Source organism: Squalius cephalus (assembly GCF_949319135.1).
Source record: "Squalius cephalus genome assembly, chromosome: 25".
NCBI classification, from domain to species: Eukaryota; Metazoa; Chordata; class Actinopteri; order Cypriniformes; family Leuciscidae; genus Squalius; species Squalius cephalus.
In genome coordinates, this window is record NC_137146.1 from 24,661,414 (window position 1) to 24,680,950 (window position 19,537).

Consider the following 19,537-nt stretch of genomic DNA (forward strand, 5'->3'; position numbering starts at 1 on the left):
TGTACCTTTAGCCCCAGCAGCAGGGATGTTACCTTTACCTTATGGATGTTACCTTTACCTTTACCCCTTTACCCCAGATAACATACTTTTACAGTTTTTAAAAACTGTTGCTTTACTTACCTTGAACATTTATGAAAATTATTAACACAACCTTTTTCTCAAAATATAGACTATCATTTTATCGATTCTCATTTGCTACATAAATCTACCACATTTTAAATAAACATTAAATATTATATCAAATTAGCACAAAATCAACTTTGCATTTCTGTCTGCAATCGAGTCAAGGATCATGCAAATTTCCAAATGCATGATCATAAGCAGTTGTTAAGAACAGTGTTGAGAAGAATTGTTGTTCCATCTAGTGGTTTAAAGAGAATAAAGTCAAATGCGCCTTTTACCCTGGTGTGCCTATAGCCCCGTTGTACCTGTTTGAATTTTTCTAAATAGTAGATTGATTGTACAGTATGTACATTGATTGTATATAATGACAAATGTTCTTTTTTTATTTTTAACATGATTTTATACATCATCTTTTATTGTGGTTGAATCTGAATGTATTAGGAAGGACAGATATAAGAGAGCAAAATATTGATCTCATTAGCAATAATAACAGGTCCTGGGTGAATATCTTCACGTAGATAGTGACAGGACGTCATCTGCCAGACATCGAAGTAGATTACTCCATTGATATCTCTGAACATCTCCTGCATCACTGTATTCAGCTGCATTGTATACCAATCACTTTGAAAAATATCCTGTAACAACACAGATCAGTAACAAATATTAAAATAAGAAAAAAAGTTGTTTTAGACAAAGTACCTTAACTCTATTGTTTGCCATTGCAAACAATCCACACATAGCATTCAGTCCTTTTTGTAGTCTTATTTGTCTTTCACATTTTGTACCTCTCCTACCATGTAGACAATAAACCTATTGTTTTTATCTAGTAGAAATAAAGAAATAGTTTGCCCAAAAATTATTCATTCATCCACTCATACTCATGTTTTTCTCTTCTTCTGTGTTCTACAGGTGAAAGTCAGTCATACATGTTTAGAATGACATGGAGATGAGTAAATGATGACAGAATTATTATAATATATTTTGTATTTATTTCTAGACTTTCAATAAAAAGGTAGCAGAACAAATCTAATTAATTAATTTCCAATTTCTTGGTACTCAAGTATTTACCTATGGAAGGGGGAATCTCCTCAACCACCGCCAATGTATCATATTTTCTTGTTAACCACAAATATTATAAGAACACAATATAGAAAATATCTCGGGTTACTTGACTGTAACCCTTTTCTCTGAAAAAGCGGGAACGAGATGTTGCACTGATTAGCACTGTGAGAAAACATCTTTTTTTGACCAGTTGTAAAGACGTGTGGCAAACACGCCAATAATTTGGCTCTGATGATGACGTAATCAGAATGTGCACGTCAGAGGCTATATATGGATGTGTGGCAGGTGTGTTTAAGCTTATGTCTTTTAGAAGTATGTGTCGTGTTTCTGAGTGTTTCTGTTGCAGGAGAAGGTGTGACCAGGGGCACGTTCAAGTTCAAAACGTTGCGCAACGTTTTGCTACGGTTTCCGGGTTGAACGTCATGTTTCCTGGAAACGGCGTGCACCGGTGTGCAACGGGGTTTGAGATACGTTTTCTCTTGTTTGGTGGGTGTGTCAGAACTGCAGTCCAATCAGCAGCAACATGTATATAAAGCACGAGGTATTAAAGTGAACTCGCACAATGGGTTCAAGGAAAATAATGTAGGCTACAAATGTGTTCGATGCAGCTCGGTATACGCAACAACTGAGAATATTAGAAGACATGTTTGTCGTAAGTTTTATTATAAAAATATAGGATATCAACATAATGATGTAGTTGTTTATATTTTTAGCTTCATTGCAAGTGTATGACATTTGGTATAGAAATAAACAATGGTAGGCCTAATTAAGTGCTTTTCCTAAAAATGAGAAAGAAAATACAGGGTATAATAAAGTCAGTATGTGAGGCTAAATAGATGTGTTTTAGTCTGAATTAGGTAAGATGTGTGCTTCCATTTCAGTTTCAGCAATCCCTTCACTCGATTGGGATGTTCTCTTTTGTTCTGGGCGGCAAGTGCAGTAACTGTAACATTGGGCATATTTTGTAGTATTAAACATATTTATACCGACTTCATCAGGCTCCGAAAATTCTTCACAAAGAACACAAAGAATGGCCTTCTCAGCTGCCATAGTTGTAACTCTTGCGTCATCAGAACAGTGTGTTCAACGCATCACCGTTTCTGTTTAAAAAACGTTGTGCAACGTTTTGTCGGGGCTGAACGCAGCCCTGCACTCAAGCCAGCAGAGATCCTGATTGGTCTGATCCTGATTGGTCTAATTTTGGTTCCACTGAAAAGGACCACTCCAAACACTCTATGGAGGCTAAATGCGTGACATTTATTTTGTTCTGTCTTGATTTTCTCTGTGATTGTGTGCCTTTTGTGAAACTTGCTTTTGTTCATATGATTTATAACTCTTAGGTTGTTTTGAATTCCCCTAGTGCGGAAATGCTGCTCAGCATTTCGTTCCCGTTAAACATCTCAAGTAACCTGAGACGTTCACTTTCAAAGGCTACTCTCAATGCTGCGCTGACTAGCACTATGGGAACGAAAATACCAACAATACCGCATTGGAAGTGTCTGCACCCTTCAATGTTGTGTTGTGTATGCACACAAACACGAGAAAGGTCTCAGACATGAGTTTGAGATGTCGACTTAAGCCAGCAGCCATATCACCCTGTAGCCCAAGACTGGTTGCCCACTGAAGCTAAGCAGGGCTGAGCCTGGTTAGTACCTGGATGGGAGACCTCCTGAGAAAAACCAGGTTGCTGCTAGAAGAGGTGTTAGTGAGGCCAGCAGGGGGTGCTCACCCTGTGGTCTGTGTGGGTCCTAATGCCCCAGTGTAGTGACGGGGACACTATACTGCCAAAAGAGCACCGTCCTTCGGATGAGCCGTTAAACCGAGGTCCTGACTCTCTGTGGTCATTAAAAATCCCAGGATGTCCTTCGAAAAAGAGTAGGGGTGTAACCCCGGCATCCTGGCCAAATTTGCCCCTTGGCCCCTGTCCATCATGGCCTCCTAATCATCCCCATATACTGATTGGCTTCATCACTGTCTCCTCTCCACCAGTAAGCTGGTGTGTGGTGGGCGTTCTGGCGCAATATGGCTGCCGTCGCATCATCCAAGTGGATGCTGCACATTGGTGGTGGTTGAGGAGATTCCTCCATCTATGTAAAGCGATTTGAGGTCTCAGAAAAAGCGCTATATAAATGTAACGAATTATTATTATTAAGGATGTGTGAGCCAGAAGTAACATGAACATCCAAACTATAGAATCTAATAAATATGTGCAGAGAGGACCAGTCTGTTGCATCACATACTTGATGCAAGGGGGAACCTCTTGCTAAAGCCCTGGAGGATGCAACCCGCCTCGTAGACTGAGCCCTAATGCCCAGGGGCAAAGCTTGACTAGGGTGATGGTATCCCTCACCCAATGCGACATAGTCTGCTTTGTGGAAGTCATCCCCCGGTTACAGTCCCCATAACAAATGAAAAACTGCTCTCACTTGCGCCACTTTCTAGTGCGGTGGAAGTTAATAAGAAGAGCAGGAACTGGACACAATAAGAGGAGTTTCTCGTAGTAAATGGCGAAAGAGGACAAAACGCTTCAAGAATGAATGACTAGATGCAGGGTCGAAAATGGAACTATGAGAAGATATTCGGGGTGAGGGTGCAAAATAACCTTGACCAGTCCAGGGGCAAAGTACCCCGATAGGGAAAGCAGGATGGCAAAACCGACAAAGCCTGAAAATCCCCAATTCTCTTTAGTGACAAGCTAGCCATAAGGAAAACCATCTTTAGAGTCAGAAGCTTGACTGGCGCTGACTCTAGTGGTTCAAAGGGGTTATCGACTAGCCCCTCAAGGACCACGGCTAAGTCCTATGAGGGTACTTTCACTCTGACGGGTGGTCTCAGTCGCCTAGCTCCATGAATGAAGCAGGCAATCAGAGGGTGCAAACTCTAGAACTGAAACAATCTAGCATTGAACTGGTTCTCTTCCCTTGCCTGCACCTTGACACACTAAAAACACGGAACCCCACTGACTTTCAGTGTATGGAAGACGAGTGTGAACAAGTGATGACAGAATTAAATTTTTTGGTAAACTAATCACTTAAGTCACACTGATTTATGTATGTGTCATTGCATTAGATACAAAATTAACCAAGTAGCATTTGAAAACCAAAACCGCATATGCTTTTCTTAGAACTAACTTCACTTTGTGGGACCTCTGTATGTTATTTATGTACATTCATACTATGAAGCCTGAAATAACATAATGTTTTTTTTTTAAGAGAGAGAAAAAAGTCACCTGTTCCGAAATTCCATTTATGTCAATTAATAACTTGCCTGGCACTTTTCTTTCTAAATACTCAACCACGCCTTGTGGTGGAGTCTCCCAACATATAGACAATCTTGTTTTTAAGACAATTTCCCATTTGTGCAGAACTGAACTGCCTAGTGTTGCATACAAAAGAATTCCAGACATCTTTCAGATAGAACCCTGCAGGAACTGGTCTCGTCATACCAGATCTGCATCTCTCCATTGTGCCTAAAGCAAAGAAACATTTACTTGAAAAGACAGTGTTTTAATTATGTAAATTCTGTATTTTCTTGTAACTACATTTGATTTTGGATGACATCTCTCTGTGTATGTTTTGAGAATTTTCTATTTGGAAAGAATGAATGAGCGAGTATGAGCCGAATTCTTGTTTTCATTATTTTCTATCTATTTATCCCTTTCCAAATTTGTAATAAAATGGACAAAACTACACAGATCATATGTGAACATACCAATGCCTGCAGTGTTGGTAAGGACATTAATGATTTGTGTGTCTCCAGTAATAGCAACATTTGTTAATGTCCTGTGTAGAAAAATAATAATATTACATTTTATACACGTTTTCTAGAGTTCTGATATTCTTCTGGAGGTTGCTTTGAATCCTTTCCCACTTGCATCAGCCCGGTTTGAAGAAACGCCGGAACACGCTCCAGACACAGGCTCGATGACCTCATGATCTGGTGAAAGGACAAGAGAAAGGGAAGGACATGTCTCCTGCCCTTCAACCAGATCGACACGTGAGCCCCATGATCTTGTCATCGAGGACGCAAGTGGAGTGGAGCACTTTGATGGAGAATAAGTCGCAGTGTTCACATTCTGTGTCCTCGAGGGCTGACATAGCATGATGTTTCCCCAGACATAAGATGCAAAAGTCATGCGGATCATACTCTGATATGGGCCGTGAGCAGGGCGGCATGCATCACTTGCTGGATTCTCTTGACATGATTCTGCTTCTGATTCTGCATGATTTAACTCTTTTCTTTTCATTACAGAGAAAGAGAAAGAGAGAGTGAGAAAGGCTTTATTCCTACCTGACAAAACTAACTCCTAGCAAAAGGGTAGTTTAAGAAAGAAGGCAGCACACACGGCACGCAATGTGATTCTGAAGAAAAAAGGAACCTGAAAGTGCACCTGTCTCTATCTATTTATAGCCTCTGTCGTGCACATTCGACGTCATCATCAGAGGTTATTTAAGACAAATTCTTGGTGTGTTTGCCACATGAGTTCACAGCTGGTCAAACAAGGATGTTTTCCGATATCGCTAATCACCGCAGCATTAAGAGTAGCTTTTGAAAGGGAACTATTGAAAATAGAGTAGGATTGGACAATAAGCAATTGTACCTTTAGTCCTGCAGTGTTTCCAGACTTGATGATGACGGTAGTCTCTGGTGCACGACTCAACAATGCAACAACAGACTGACGGATTTTGGCCACTTCATGCACGTAAAATGTTATTGGGTGAAAAACCCGGTGGGCAAAGAATGTGAAGACAACGACTGCATGAGGGCCACCAGCTATTTCATCAATATCATTGCTGATATAATGCAAGCTGGTAATGAGCACGTTAGAAAACCGCAAAGGAACACCGTGTGGCCTCCAGTGAACAATTATATTATTTTCCAACTCTACAGCCATCAGGGGTCCACCCAAATGATGAGTGTGGAGGTTAATTCTTTTTATGCCTAGTAAGTAAAACTTACATTAGTATCATCACTTCAATTACTAAACAGCTTTACAAAGTTGCTTTTGCTTAATGTATACAGCAGCCCCAAAAAGCAAGTGCACACAAGAAATAATAATACAAAAAAAATCATCACATATTCACACTCTGTAAAGGTTATGCTCTGTGTTGACATTCTGTTGTTGTTTTTTCCTTTGGTTCCCATGTTTCCTTTATGTGTTTAGCTCATTTTCCCTTTGTTCCTGTTGCTAGTTGGATTCTATGATTACTCATTGGTTAATTGATGTTCACCTCAGTCTTGTTTGTTTTCCTAATGTATACATGTATTTAAGCCCTCAGTTTGGTTCCTCTCTTTGTCCTGTATTGTCTCTGCATAAGTGAAGCTGTTACATTGATTCTTGCCTTCTGGATTGCCTTTGTTTTTTTGTAAATAAAGTAAATATGTAATTTAAATCCTCTGCTCCTCTTCCCTTGCCTGCACCTTGACAGAATAGGACCAAACATGGATCTAGCTGTTGGCTTCATTGCCTTCCCCCGACAAAGTCTTCCTGGGGTGGAGGAAAGGTCCTGTCTTGTTGGTGGTTGTGGAGGATGGAGGTGGTTGAAGCGACAGCATCTGCATAAGTACCACTCTTTTATACTGGGCTATTAGGATATAATTGTGTAGATGAGAAGGTAATAAGTGACGTGAACGATTGAGTCTTCCTGGCAGAACTTGCTCTAGGCTTCATTTCTTTTGGGTAGGAGAAAATTATTATGGCCCTCTGGACTTAACAGACATGGGAAATCTATCATGGATAGAAGCCAGTCTATTTTGTCTGTATGCCTACCCATTGTTGATGTCCATGCCCACAACTACCACAGGCCCAGAATCAGAGCCCCTCCAGCCCCTCCTCACGCCTGGTTGACCCAGAGCAAGAGCCCACAGAGCTCCAGATCCAAAGCCAGCCGAGTCTGACCAGGTGTGTGAGCCGGCCACAATGTCTGTCCAGGAGTCTGTGTCTTGAGTCATTGTTCGTCCCGGAGCCCGAACTTGCACTTTCTACATTCACCCTCCTAGTCCTGAAACCGATTCCTCCCTGTGTGAACTCTTGGATTCCCTGATTTCCTCCTACCTTCAAGCCCAGTCTCAGCTGCTGGTTCCGTCCAGCTTCAAGTCTCCTTCATCGAGGCCGGTTCCATCCAGCCCCAAGTCTCCTTTGTCACTTCTGGTTCCAGCCGGCCCCAAGAGTCCTTTGTCGCTGCTGGTCCCTCCCAGCCCCAAGTCTCCTTCGAAGCCACTGGTCCAACCCAGCATCAAGTATCCTTCCTCACTGCTGGTCCCGCCCACTCCTTCCTCCCATGACTACACTTTCATGCTTCTTGGGCCTCTGGCTTTGCCTCCCCCTCTCCGCACAGGCTCCTCCTTCCCTCCGATTCTGCCCCAAGCCCCCATCTCCACCTTGATCCCGCAAGCCTGTGGTTCGGCCCTGGCCCTCCAGTCTATTGCTGTCACCCTTGGTCTTTATCTCATCTGCTCTGCCTGGGTTTCCACCTGTTACATTGATTGTTGCCTCTTAGATTGCCTTCTTTGTTTATATAATGAAGTAAATCTGCTGCAATTTAGATCCTCTGCTTCTCTTCCCTTGCCTGAACCCTACTGACTTTCTATGTATGGAAGAAAAAAAAAAAAGAAAAGAAATTTGTGTTCCACAGATTAAAGATCAGGTTTAACAACACAAGTGTGAACACGTGATGACAGAATTAAATTTGTTGGTGAACTATCCATTTAAGTCGCACTGAATTATGTACATGTCATTGCATTAGATACAAAATTAAACAAGTAGCATCTGAAAACCAAAACCGCATGTGCTTTTCTCAGAACTAACTTCACTTTGTGGGACCTCTGTATGTTATTTCTGTACATTCATGCTATGAAGCCTTAAATAACAATTTTTTTTTTTTTTAAGAGAGAGAAACAAGTCACCTATTCCGAAATCAAAGCCATTTATGTCAATTAATAACTTGCCTGGCACTTTTCTTTCTAAATACTCAAACCACTGCCTTGTGGTGGAGTCTCCCAACATATAGACAATCTTGTTTTTAAGACAATTTCCCATTTGTGCAGAAATGAACTGCCTAGTGTTGCATACACAAGAATTCCAGACATCTTTCAGATAGAACCCTGCAGGAACTGGTCTCGTCATACCAGATCTGCATCTCTCCATTGTGCCTAAAGCAAAGAAACATTTACTTGAAAAGACAGTGGTTAATTATGTAAATTCTGCATTTTCTTGTAACTACATTTGATTTTAGATGACATCTGTTTTGACACGTTTCTATTTGGAAAGAATGAATGACAAAAATAAAACGAGTATGAGCCGAATTCTTGTTTTTGTTTTGCTAAATGAAAAAAAATCTGTCATTATTTTCTATTTATTCCTTTCCAAATTTGTAATAAAATGGTCAAAACTACACAGATCATATGTGAACATACCAATGCCTGTAGTGTTGGGAAGGACATTAATGATTTGTGTGTCTCCAGTAATAGCAACATTTGTTAATGTCCTGTGTAGAAAAATAATAATATTACATTTTATACACTAGAGTTCTGATATTCTTCTGGAAGTTGCTTTGAATCCTTTCCCACTTACTTTGTAAACAATTGCTTCTCAAAATGATTTAATGGGTTTTCCAAACCTCCAGTAGAGTGATGAACCAGTTTGTCACAATAAAGTTTCTTTGGTCTCTCACACTGCCACACCGTCCCTGTTTTTATATCCTTATACTCACAGCAGCAGTTGCCTTTACTCCAACTTCCATCTGCACCCCACTTAAGATTGCATTGTACTACTTCACTGATCCTGGTTTTATTAGGTCCTGGCCCTTCAAAGTGGCCTCTATAGTGGCTGCGTGGGAATGAGGACTCCCTGTATTTTTTAAGAATCTGTACAACCTCACTGGAGTGCTCTAGACGTACATAAACTTGTGCCTGACCTTCCCAGGGCAGAAGAAGAGCTAAAGAGTAAGTCCCATTACAGTGATCCACAACCTCGCCGTACACACTCGCCTTCAAGAAGAATAGAGAAGGTTAAGTGTAATGCAGAAAACTAATGTCTGCAGGTAAAGCAACCTTAAACACCTAAACATTACAGTATATGTAATATTGTGTAAATAAACCAAAAATTAACAGGCAAATCAAACTCAATGTTATTTTTTTTGTTTAAAAATTTGAATATAAAATATTATATTATAAACAACACACCTTGAGCTTTGAATTGAATAGCTTTGCTTGGAAAAAATCTCCTCCATATTTTTTCAGGTTCTTGTTGTGGTCTCTGGCTGTGATGATAACAGAGATCTTTTCTCCCACTTTGTAACTCTCCTTGAGTCCCACAATAGAGAATGTTGAGTGGACTGGGCTTGTGCTCTGATTCAGCTGAGTGATTTCTTGATCTGGTCCGGGCCAGTCCAGAGCCTTCTGTAGCCGGTCCCACTCCTCTTCACTGATTCCCATGTCATGAGCGGATATTGTAGATGAAGAATTATTATTTCGAGGAACTGGTTTAGGTCTGGGGGGCTGAAATGGAATTTTGATCCCACCATTCAATCCCCATAGAGCCTGGGAGAGGACCAGAATATCAATCAGACCAAATTCATTTTTTTTTGTTCTGTATATAAATTATTTATTTATTGTAGATAAAGATATTTTCTGGATAATACTATAAAAGTTATGTGGATCTCATTTGCGGTTGGTGAAATAATGCACAAAGTGTGAATGGGTTAGGTCCTACTATGTAGCGCTAGCAACGTCATCATGGGTTCAAAAGCAAAGAATTGTCTTTACTCAACAAGTCAAAAGGGAACATCAAAGGGACCTTAGTTCTCATCAAGATGGCTGTAAATTCAACATTTTATTTGCTTCTCCACTACTAAAATAATGATGCAAATACTTAAAACTGAATTTCGTCCTTTTTTTCTTCTTAAAATACTTTCATTCCTAGATAAATATGCAGAAACAACTATAAGTAACCTTGGACACTATGAACACTGGGTCTGTGGTGCTGTCATGATTCCTGTCCTGTGTTTCCCTGGTCTTGTGTGTACTTTTGCTATTTCCTGTTCTGTGCCATGTTTTGTAGTCCTTTGTAGTCCTTTGTAGTCTTTCTTGTTTATTAGTCTCCCCAGGTGTTTCTTATTAATCACGCCCCCTTGTTACTTAGTTAAAGGAGCTGTATGTAAGATTGTGGCCAAAACTGGTACTGCAATCACTTTCAAATTACTGTAGAGCAGTGTATCCGCTCCCCCTCCCCCCTGACTCGAGGTTGCCAGATAAGCTGCAGGATCCAGCAGGAACGTAGGCTGCTACAAGGAGCTGCAGCTGTGGTAAGAGCAGCAGAGCTGGCAACCCGGATGCCGAAACACTTCTGACTTCGTGATTGGTAGATAGGTGGAGGGTGGGGCTTCAGGCCAAAACACAAGATGACAACATCAACATCAGTTGAGGGCTGCAAGTTCACTTTTTAAATGACAATATCCTGGTCGTATACTGTTGTCAGCGATATAAGTATTTGAAATGAACATGATTTCTTAATGTCTAGTGACATATCAGGGCCATTTTATGATTAATTGAAATACATTTCTTACATACAGCTCCTTTAAGCTTGTTTGTCTCTGTGTATTTATAGCCCTTGTGTTTCACTTGTTACCTTGTCAGTTGTTGTACGTGTAATGGTTGCTTCTGTGATTCCCCTGGTTTTGTTCCTTTGAGTTCTGTGTTTCATGTTACGTGTTACTTTATTAAAATACCCTGCGTTTAGATCCTCGTCTTCGCCTGTCTTCCTCAGCAACGTTACAGGTGCTACACTGAATCAACTTATAAAATGTACTTCATGTGGTAACATGTACAATAACTGGTTTTGTTTAAATTAAATAAATGATTTAAGATTACTGATTATAACCAAATTTAATCAGCCTGAAAAACAAGGTTTTACTGAAGCATAACTCTCAGTAGATTTAACCTGATTTCAGAAACAGAAACAACTCTAGGGGGTGGTTTCCCGAACAGAGATTAAGCCTAATCCTAGACTAAAATTGCCCTTTAAACCAGATTAACAGAAATCTGCTTTCTCAGTCAAGGCTTTAAATAGTCCTAGATTTAGTTTAGTCCAGAGTTTAATAAGATGATTTCATGGAGGAAGACTAGTCATTATTATTATCAATGTTGAAAACAGTTGTGTACAATTTTTTTTTCAAAATTCTTTGATGAATAGAAAGTTCAAAAGAACAGCATTTATCTGAAATCTAAAGCTTTTGTAACATTAAACACTACCGTTCAAAAGTTTGGGGTCAGTAAGAATTTTAATTAAATTTTTTTGGGGAAAGAAATAAAATAATCAATACTTTTATTCATCAAGGATGAGTTAAACTGATCAAAAGTTACAGTAAAAGACATCTATAATGTTAGAAAATATTCTATTTTAAATAAATGCTGTTCTTCTGAACTTTCTATTCATTTTTTTAATATAATTTCGAAAATTTGTATACAACTGTTTTCAACATTGATAATAATAATGAATGTTTCTTGAGCATCAAATCATCAAATTAGAATGATTTCTGAAGGAGCATGTGACACTGAGGACTGGAGTAATGATGCTGAAAATTCAGCTTTGATCACAGGAATAAATTACAGTTTAAAACATATTAAAATAGAAAACAGTCATTTTAAATTGTCATAATATTTCACAATATTACTTTTTTTTTTATTTTATTTTTTTATTGTATTTATCAAATAAATGTAGCCTTGGTGAGCAGAAGATACTTCTTTTAAAAACATTAAAAATCTTACTGACCCCAAACTTTTGAACGGTATTGTGTGTGTGTATATATATATATGCTTAAAATTGTTTTCTCTTGTTTAGTAATTTTTTTTTTTTTTGATTGCAGTCTTTTTCTGATTCCATTGTTTCCTTGGATTTGCTTCTCAGTTCCATGCAATTTTAAGCTCAGTTGGTTTTAAATTAATCTGGTTTATTTTAGTTCAGGACTCCATAGTCCAGGTCCCTGAGCAGTGGATCTGTAGTTCCCTTTCAGTCGAGAACCTCAGACATAGTCGACGTCGACTGAATGGGGATCATGCTTAGGGAGCCTGTCTTCTTCATACTACTATTTAATCAAGCCAATTCAACATTGGCGTGCGTGATTACACCCTCCGCTTCGCAGTGCAGGTATAAACACGGAAGTGGATGCACGCACCAGTTGCCTTTTGCTTTGGAGCTGATCGGATGTCTCTGAAGTTACTACTGTTTACACAGCAAGCGAGTGTGTCAGTGTTCTGGCAGAAAGACCTCCCAGTGTTGATCAGCGATGATTCTTGAGCTCTCAACTGATGTTTTAACAGCAACAAATTTCTATTTGTTTGTGTGTTTGACGGTTGGTTAGAGGGCGAGAAGTGAGTGCTTCACTGTTTCAGTTCACGTATTTAGTGTTGCCGCAGTCATTCCCTGTGTGCTCCGGCACTGATGATGGTCCCATTTCCTAAAAGAGCAACACAGGTGTGTTTGCATCTTTTAAAAAAAAGAAAAAAACAAAAACAAAAAGATGGCATTCCGCTCATGCGTATGGATGCATTCGTTCCCTGTCTCTATGTAACGGTCACAATTGTTGCATCACATGTTTGGGCTTACAGCACGCTGAGGCAGCTTTTGTGGACAGTTCATGTTCTCATTGCGGGAGTGTTGAGGTCAAGACAGGAGGATAGTGTTGAATGTCTCGCCCGGTAACCATACCCCCCATCTTGGTGCAGTTCGAGAACCCAGTCATCCGCCTTCTCACGCATCCCCTGCCGTCCAGTGGAGACAGGTAAGTGTTGCACTGCACACTCACAACCCTGTCCTCCACCTCTCTTGCCCCACCTCGGGTACGTCTGTGGCCTTCTGAGCCTGGGTCTGGTTCATAGAAGCAGAAAAAGCTTCCCAACCGGTCCCGACCAGACTGTGACCATCAGACTCAGCTATGCGATTCATTATAGCTCGGCATCGCTCAAGTTCAGTGATAATCATCACACTAGGTGTAGAGCAGAGATGCTCCTGAAAGTTCAGTGATATTCATCACACCTAGTGTTGAGCAGTGCTCCTGTCCTACTGGCGAAAGAAGGCGGTATAGCCGCTCCCTCCAGCCGATATGAAGGCCAGTTTTATAAACTCGTTCTTCATGTACCTAGTATGTGGTGGGTCATGACCATCTTGGCCCAGTGTCACTTGAAATGGGCCCTTTTTTCGAAAGCCTCCGTCCAAGTTGCTACACAGAGTGGCATTTTTCAGACCTGAAAGACTTCAGATCTCTAGCCTTCCGCACCACAGGCCATCCTGCGTGTTGCATTTGAGGGTTCGAAGTATCAGTACAGAGTCCTACCCTTCGAGTGCTCCATAGCCAGTTGGGTCCTCAGGTCAACTGGGAGAGAGTAATCACGCCCACGGGCTGAGTATCTCTTTTCCGGTATGGAGATGGACTCGGTCTAACATGCCTCTTCAAGAAGAGAGTGTGTCCGGTCGGTGCTATACAGAAGTGAGAAAGGGTCCCACTGAAAGAATTTTCAGAGGCTCCTGGGGCATATGGCAGATGCAGCCGCATGGCTTCCTCCATATGAAGACCGCTTCAGCACTGGCTTAAGGTCTAGTCCCGAGGTGACCGTGGCAGAGCGGCACGCCCTATGTGACAACAGATCACCCCGGCCTGCCGCCAAACCCTCAGCCCTCGTGTTCAAACCTTTCGTTTCTCCGGGCCAACTGCTCCTAGAACGAGTTCCACTAATACTGACTGAGGGGCCATGTACAAAGGGCATGCTTTAACGGAGGCCTGGGCGACCTCCGACTGCATTGGTATTCATTACCTCAAGTTGTTGCAGTTCACCTCGCTTTGAGCCACCGCTGCTCAGCGAATTGGTACTGGTCTGAAAAGACAGCATTGCGACCGTTGCCCTAGCTTCCCACGCATGTCACAACTCGTCCGTCACCTCCTCCTTGGAGTCAGAAGCTTCCGAGGATTGCTTAACCCTCTGGGGACCAAAAACGCGCCCGCGCGTTTTGCTCGTTTTTTTTTTTTTAGCAATGAAAATAAACACTAAATGCTCTGTTAATTTTGATCTTTCATTTTCGTGTGATACATCAATCGATCCTGTTCAGTGTCTATTTTTTTTCTGTATACTCACAATTAAAATAAAGTGTTTTGCTTTTTGACAAATAAAGAAAAATTAACATGATGTGATTTCTGCCTTCTCTCTGTCAGTAAACTCCCATTTGAAACGTGTTCGAAAATGATCTATAACTCCGCGAAAATTCAGTCAAACAGGCAAACAGACCCACGGGCATAAAGCTTGAGATCGCATCTTTTAAATGAAGTCATTTATATAAAAAACAAATATTCTCAGCTTCTGTAATCTGTATAAAAAGAGAGCGACTCCAGTCGACCTCATTACGAAATGATTCACAGTAATGTGACCACGCCCCGGAGAGCTCGTGCTATTCAAACGCAAATTCTGAGAACCATTTCAGAGCTGTGAAACGCCCACATCAGCTGTAAACAAAGCGCGCCACGACTCCTCGCGAGTGAGACATTATAGCCTACCTTATGGAGAAACGATTCCTCAGAACAGTGCTGATGAGGAGCAATATCTCCTGAAATGAGGAGCAGATTCCGCTGAGGAGTGAGGTAGGCTGTTTTCTTTTCTCACGTGTGGAATAACGTTATGGAATAACGTTAGTGTAGGCCTATGTAAACCGCAAAAAGATGAATCCCATTTCTATAATATGACTCGCCTTTCTGTGAGATGAATGAAGGGGACATATTTGTAAAGACTGTTTAGCCTAAATATGAATCGCGCGTCTGTGTGTAAAATAATAAACTGCTTTGCTATAGCCTACTGAGATGAGTAAAAATCGACTGGAATATGTTGAAATAAAATGTATTTGTATAAGCAACTTATTAAACTGCAAATTAGCATTTATATGCCCTAATATTTCATAAAAGCAACATTACAGTCAGGCGAAGTATGAAAGACAACATTTTGTTGACTAGACTAGGGTACAGTTTTTAGGCTACTGTAGAATATACCGCCACATCAAAAAAGCTTTTGTTTAGCAATTTCTGCTCATATCTAACGTTATATACATATAATATATAATATATATATATATATATATATATATATATATATATATATATATATATATATATATATACTATTTTTGTCAAAAATAAAGTCATAGACTAAGATGTTAGATGTTCCAATGTTGGCTATATTCAAACTAATGAATACATATGATAAAATGTAGGCCTATAATCTTTTTTTTTTTTTTTTTTTTTACAAAGAAAGAGTACACTTGAAATATTGTTGAAATTGTAATTATTGTTGTAATTGTAACATTTTTAATAAAATAGCAAAACATATTTACAAGAGAGATGTAAGCGAAATCTTAAATGGTCAGTATAAGTCTTCTTCTAAATACATCTTTTGTCCTTGCATTGTGGCTCAGTCAGTGTCACACCTGAATGAATGGGCATTAGGCAGAGTCATTATGCAGAGTGGGTGGGACAAACTACTCCTCCTCCACGCCCCCCTCGCATAATGGCTTTCCAAGCAAAACCTGTTTTACACCATTTAAATCAATGTATTTTTTTTTGTGAACGATAAAGCAAGACTATTTTCACATAATTTTGAAGCTTAAAGGGACAACATCCATTAGTCAAAAGTCTTGTGGACACATATTTAATATGTGTTTTGTGGTCTTAATTCAGCAACTTTCATTTTTATTTTTTCCAATAACCACGCATAAACATTATTCTTTTAAAAATACAAACATCTACATACACGTTGCTCGCATATTATGGTAGCCCTGTTTGTGCTATATAGAGTGAATTTACACCTTAGCCATTAACATGTTTATAAATAACTGAAAAAACCACAAATGTCAAGGCATGTCAGAACATCTCAAGGGCCCCAAAAACACCTTGGTCCCCAGAGGGTTAAATCCACTATTCTCCCGGCCTGCTCAATCATGCCGTCACGAGCCTCATGACAGCCTTTGGTCAGGAAGAGTGGAGACTCCATCCCTGGGCGGTACAGCTGGGCAGTGACCACTTCGGGGCTACACAGTCACATCTGTTTGCCTCTCCAGATTTGTTCCTCTGCCAGTTGTGTTATTTCTGTCAGAGCGGACAACCCTTGGATGGACTCTGGCTCTCAGCTGGCCCCAGGGCCCCGCAGGAATGCGTTCCCTAGTGAGCCTTCTAAAGAAGCGGCTATGCGATTCATTGTTCAGTTCCCGCTCAAGTTCAGTGATTTTCATCACACTCAGGTGTTGAGGAGAGATGTTCCTGAATCTTAGTGAATTTCATCACACTCAGGTGTTGAGCAGAGATGCTCCTGAAGCTCAGTGATTTTCTTCACACCTAGTGTTGAGCAGTGCTCCTGTCTTGTGCGCGCATGTCGCTTGCACGTACTGTCCTGGGCCAGGAGTGGAGTAGGTCTTGATAGTTGCCCCTTATTGACCCAACCAGAACTAATTCCCCTCGACAGCCCTTCCTGACTTTCCCCTGAATACATTCTCAGGGATGGGGCACGATGGCACCCGCGTTCAGACCTCTGGAGAAGTCCAGGCTGGTCCTAAAAGTGGATGTGGAGGTTCAGGTGGTTACCGCAGAAATATGTGGTTGTCTCCATCACTTCTGCGAGAGCACCCCCTAAGAGGAAGTGTTGCTTTCGCTGAATGGAAGTGGAACCTATTCGTTGAGTGAGTCTTCTCTCCGTGAGGAGATCCTGAAAGCGTTCGGTTATTTGCGCCCCTCTTTATCCTCTTGGGCCTTATCTCTGGTGCCACTGCACGCCAATGTTGAATTGGCTTGATTAAATAGTAGTACGAAGAAGACAGGCTCCCTAAGCGTGATCCCCATTCAGTCAACGTCGACTACATCCACCGTTCCCTCCTTCAGGGAACGGTGGGTTGCATACGCAAACAGGACGTTCCCAGCATGCTTTGCAAAGGACTGCATTAGGAGAGTAAATTTAGGGATTAAGTGTTATTTTATGTTTTACAGTAAAGGGAAAGAGGTTGGTAGTTTATCTTAATGTTAAAAGTTCAGTTGGACATTTAGAGGAGTTTCTATAAATACATTTTTTTGGTTACCATTGTGGTGAAGAGTAGCGCTGTCAATTGCAATTTTTAAATTTTTCTCTTTGACATTATGTATATAATAACCCCTAATCCCAATTTCTCATTGAAGCAAAATTTGCCAATCAGCAGTGAGCAGGTACGCCTGTGTCGAATGTGTCCATCCTGAGCTTTAATGGAAATGGTATCTAAATCAATTAAGTTACAACAGCATTCCCTTGTTTTATGTTACATCAAACTGATTGAAGTTGGTTACAGAATTTGTAGGAAGAATCAGGTAGAAATACTGTCTCTTCGGTCACTTTTGACTGAAAAGTTTAACAATTTGAAATTAAAAAAATCGTAGCTTCATCGGAATGGTACAAAACCTGGTGACTTTTATGGCACTTTGTATATAAACACCAATAAAAATTGGGGCATGATTTGAAAAGGCTAAGTGGTCGTAAAAAATGAAGTCACAATCACGATCTTCGTGGCCAAAAATAACCGCCATAGAAAATGAATAGGAAATGGGCAAAAAAATTGTAAACACAGAATATTTTTGTTCAATCTACAAATCAGCCACGATGTAGAAAAAAAAAGTGCACAGCAATGAAGGGGTCAAACTTTAAAACATCAAACAGAAAAACAGTGCAAAACAGACACACACACACACACACACACACACACACACACACACACACACACACACAAATAAACTGGAAGGACTAGTACCATACAGCAAAAATGAGTCAGAGGACTTGAAAAAAAGGGGTTGAAATTATGCTTTTTATTATTATTATTATTATTATTATTATTTTCAATGGCAAAAATGGACCATAATTATTGCATAAATATTAATTAGTACTCAAAAGAAATGTATTTTTTAGAAATACAAAAGTTTCATTTTCAGATGTCCAGTCACTTTTGACCGAGAAGAAACAACTGCACGTTCACTTTTTACAGTGTATGAAAATTCCCCTATTTGTTTAGTCCCCTCATGGGAGAGAAAGAAAGCACCTTCCTTATGTCGGTAAAGAAAAGCAATATGGCTTCTCAGACACTTCTAACTTCACCACTTGCTAACAGTTTAGAATATACGAGCAATCTGGTATATATACTCTGTATATATCAGTCAGTTGAGTACATCAGAAACAAAAGTGGGGCATATGTTCACTGTCAGTAACTGTGCGTGCATCCAGTGTGGACAAATTATAATGTTGTATATGATTTTGTTGAGGCACATATTGATAAGTTTAGTTTTGTGAAATAAAGTAAAATTCCTGCACCCTCCATTGCAGTTTGTGATAACCTATGTAATTGAAGTTTGAATGTCTGAAAGTGTTTATTTAAAGGTGCTGTATGTAGTTTTTAGCAGCCTCTAGCGGTGATGTTTCAGATTGCAACCAATAAGTTTACAAGCGCGTGCTCTTACGCATGCTCGAATTTATGAGCGAGCACTGTGGGTACCGGCCAGATTGAGACGCAACACACAACATGCTGGAAACTCAGGTAAACTCCCACTGCAACGTTACAATAATAGGCTACTTTTATCAGCTTGACGTTGAACTAATGCTCCATGCTCGTACCATGATAAGTAGGCTATATGGAACCCTATCAACTGTGCCGAATATTGCCACTGCAAGCACCACTTCACATTTTCTTCAGGAAATGTACATTCTAGGTTTGTAGATAAGGTTTCTCCATGATTCAAATGTGTCAGTGCCTGTGTAGCTGCTGGGTTCCTCTGGAGAAGTGCTGGATGTTGCCACTCCATTCTCTGTTGTGACAAACTTCAGCATGACCCTGCATTAAATAATAATGTGGAACATATTAGTCATTCAACAACACTCATGACAAAGTTTTAGGATACTGGGTTAGTTAGGTAATCTGAATTCTGATTCTAAACTACAACCAATTGAATTTAACTTTGCACTGCCTAATCTAAAGTGACAAAAACTGAGCTTAAAGGGATAGTTCACCCAAAAATGAAAATTAGCCCATGATTTACTCACCCTCAAGTCATCCTAGGTGTATATGACCAGTGTTGGGCAAGTTACTTTTAAAAAGTAATTAGTTACATTTACTAGTTACTTTTTCCAAAAAGTAACTAAATTAGTTACTCAGTTACAAATTATAAAAGTAACTAGTTACTTCAGAAAGTAACTATTACGTTACTTTCAAGTAGATTTTTAAATGTTCAAATGTGACCCCACCTCCACCCAACTTTAATGGAACTTAAAATACATGTGCATGTTCAATTATTTATGATACATCTGAATATTA

At 40.1% G+C, this 19,537-nt stretch overlaps 1 protein-coding gene across 1 annotated transcript; it reads right to left on the reverse strand.

Annotated features, from left to right (window-relative positions):
* Positions 1-551: 551 nt before the first annotated feature.
* Positions 552-9,654, reverse strand: LOC307153849 (NXPE family member 3-like). The gene is made up of 6 exons (XM_079863598.1): positions 9,370-9,654; positions 8,759-9,174; positions 8,602-8,672; positions 8,134-8,337; positions 5,786-6,126; positions 552-758 (listed from the first exon to the last, which is right to left on the reverse strand). The coding sequence occupies exons 1-6, from the start codon at positions 9,619-9,621 to the stop codon at positions 561-563; spliced, it is 1,482 nt and encodes a 493-aa protein (XP_079719724.1). The 5' UTR covers positions 9,622-9,654; the 3' UTR covers positions 552-560.
* Positions 9,655-19,537: the final 9,883 nt, after the last annotated feature.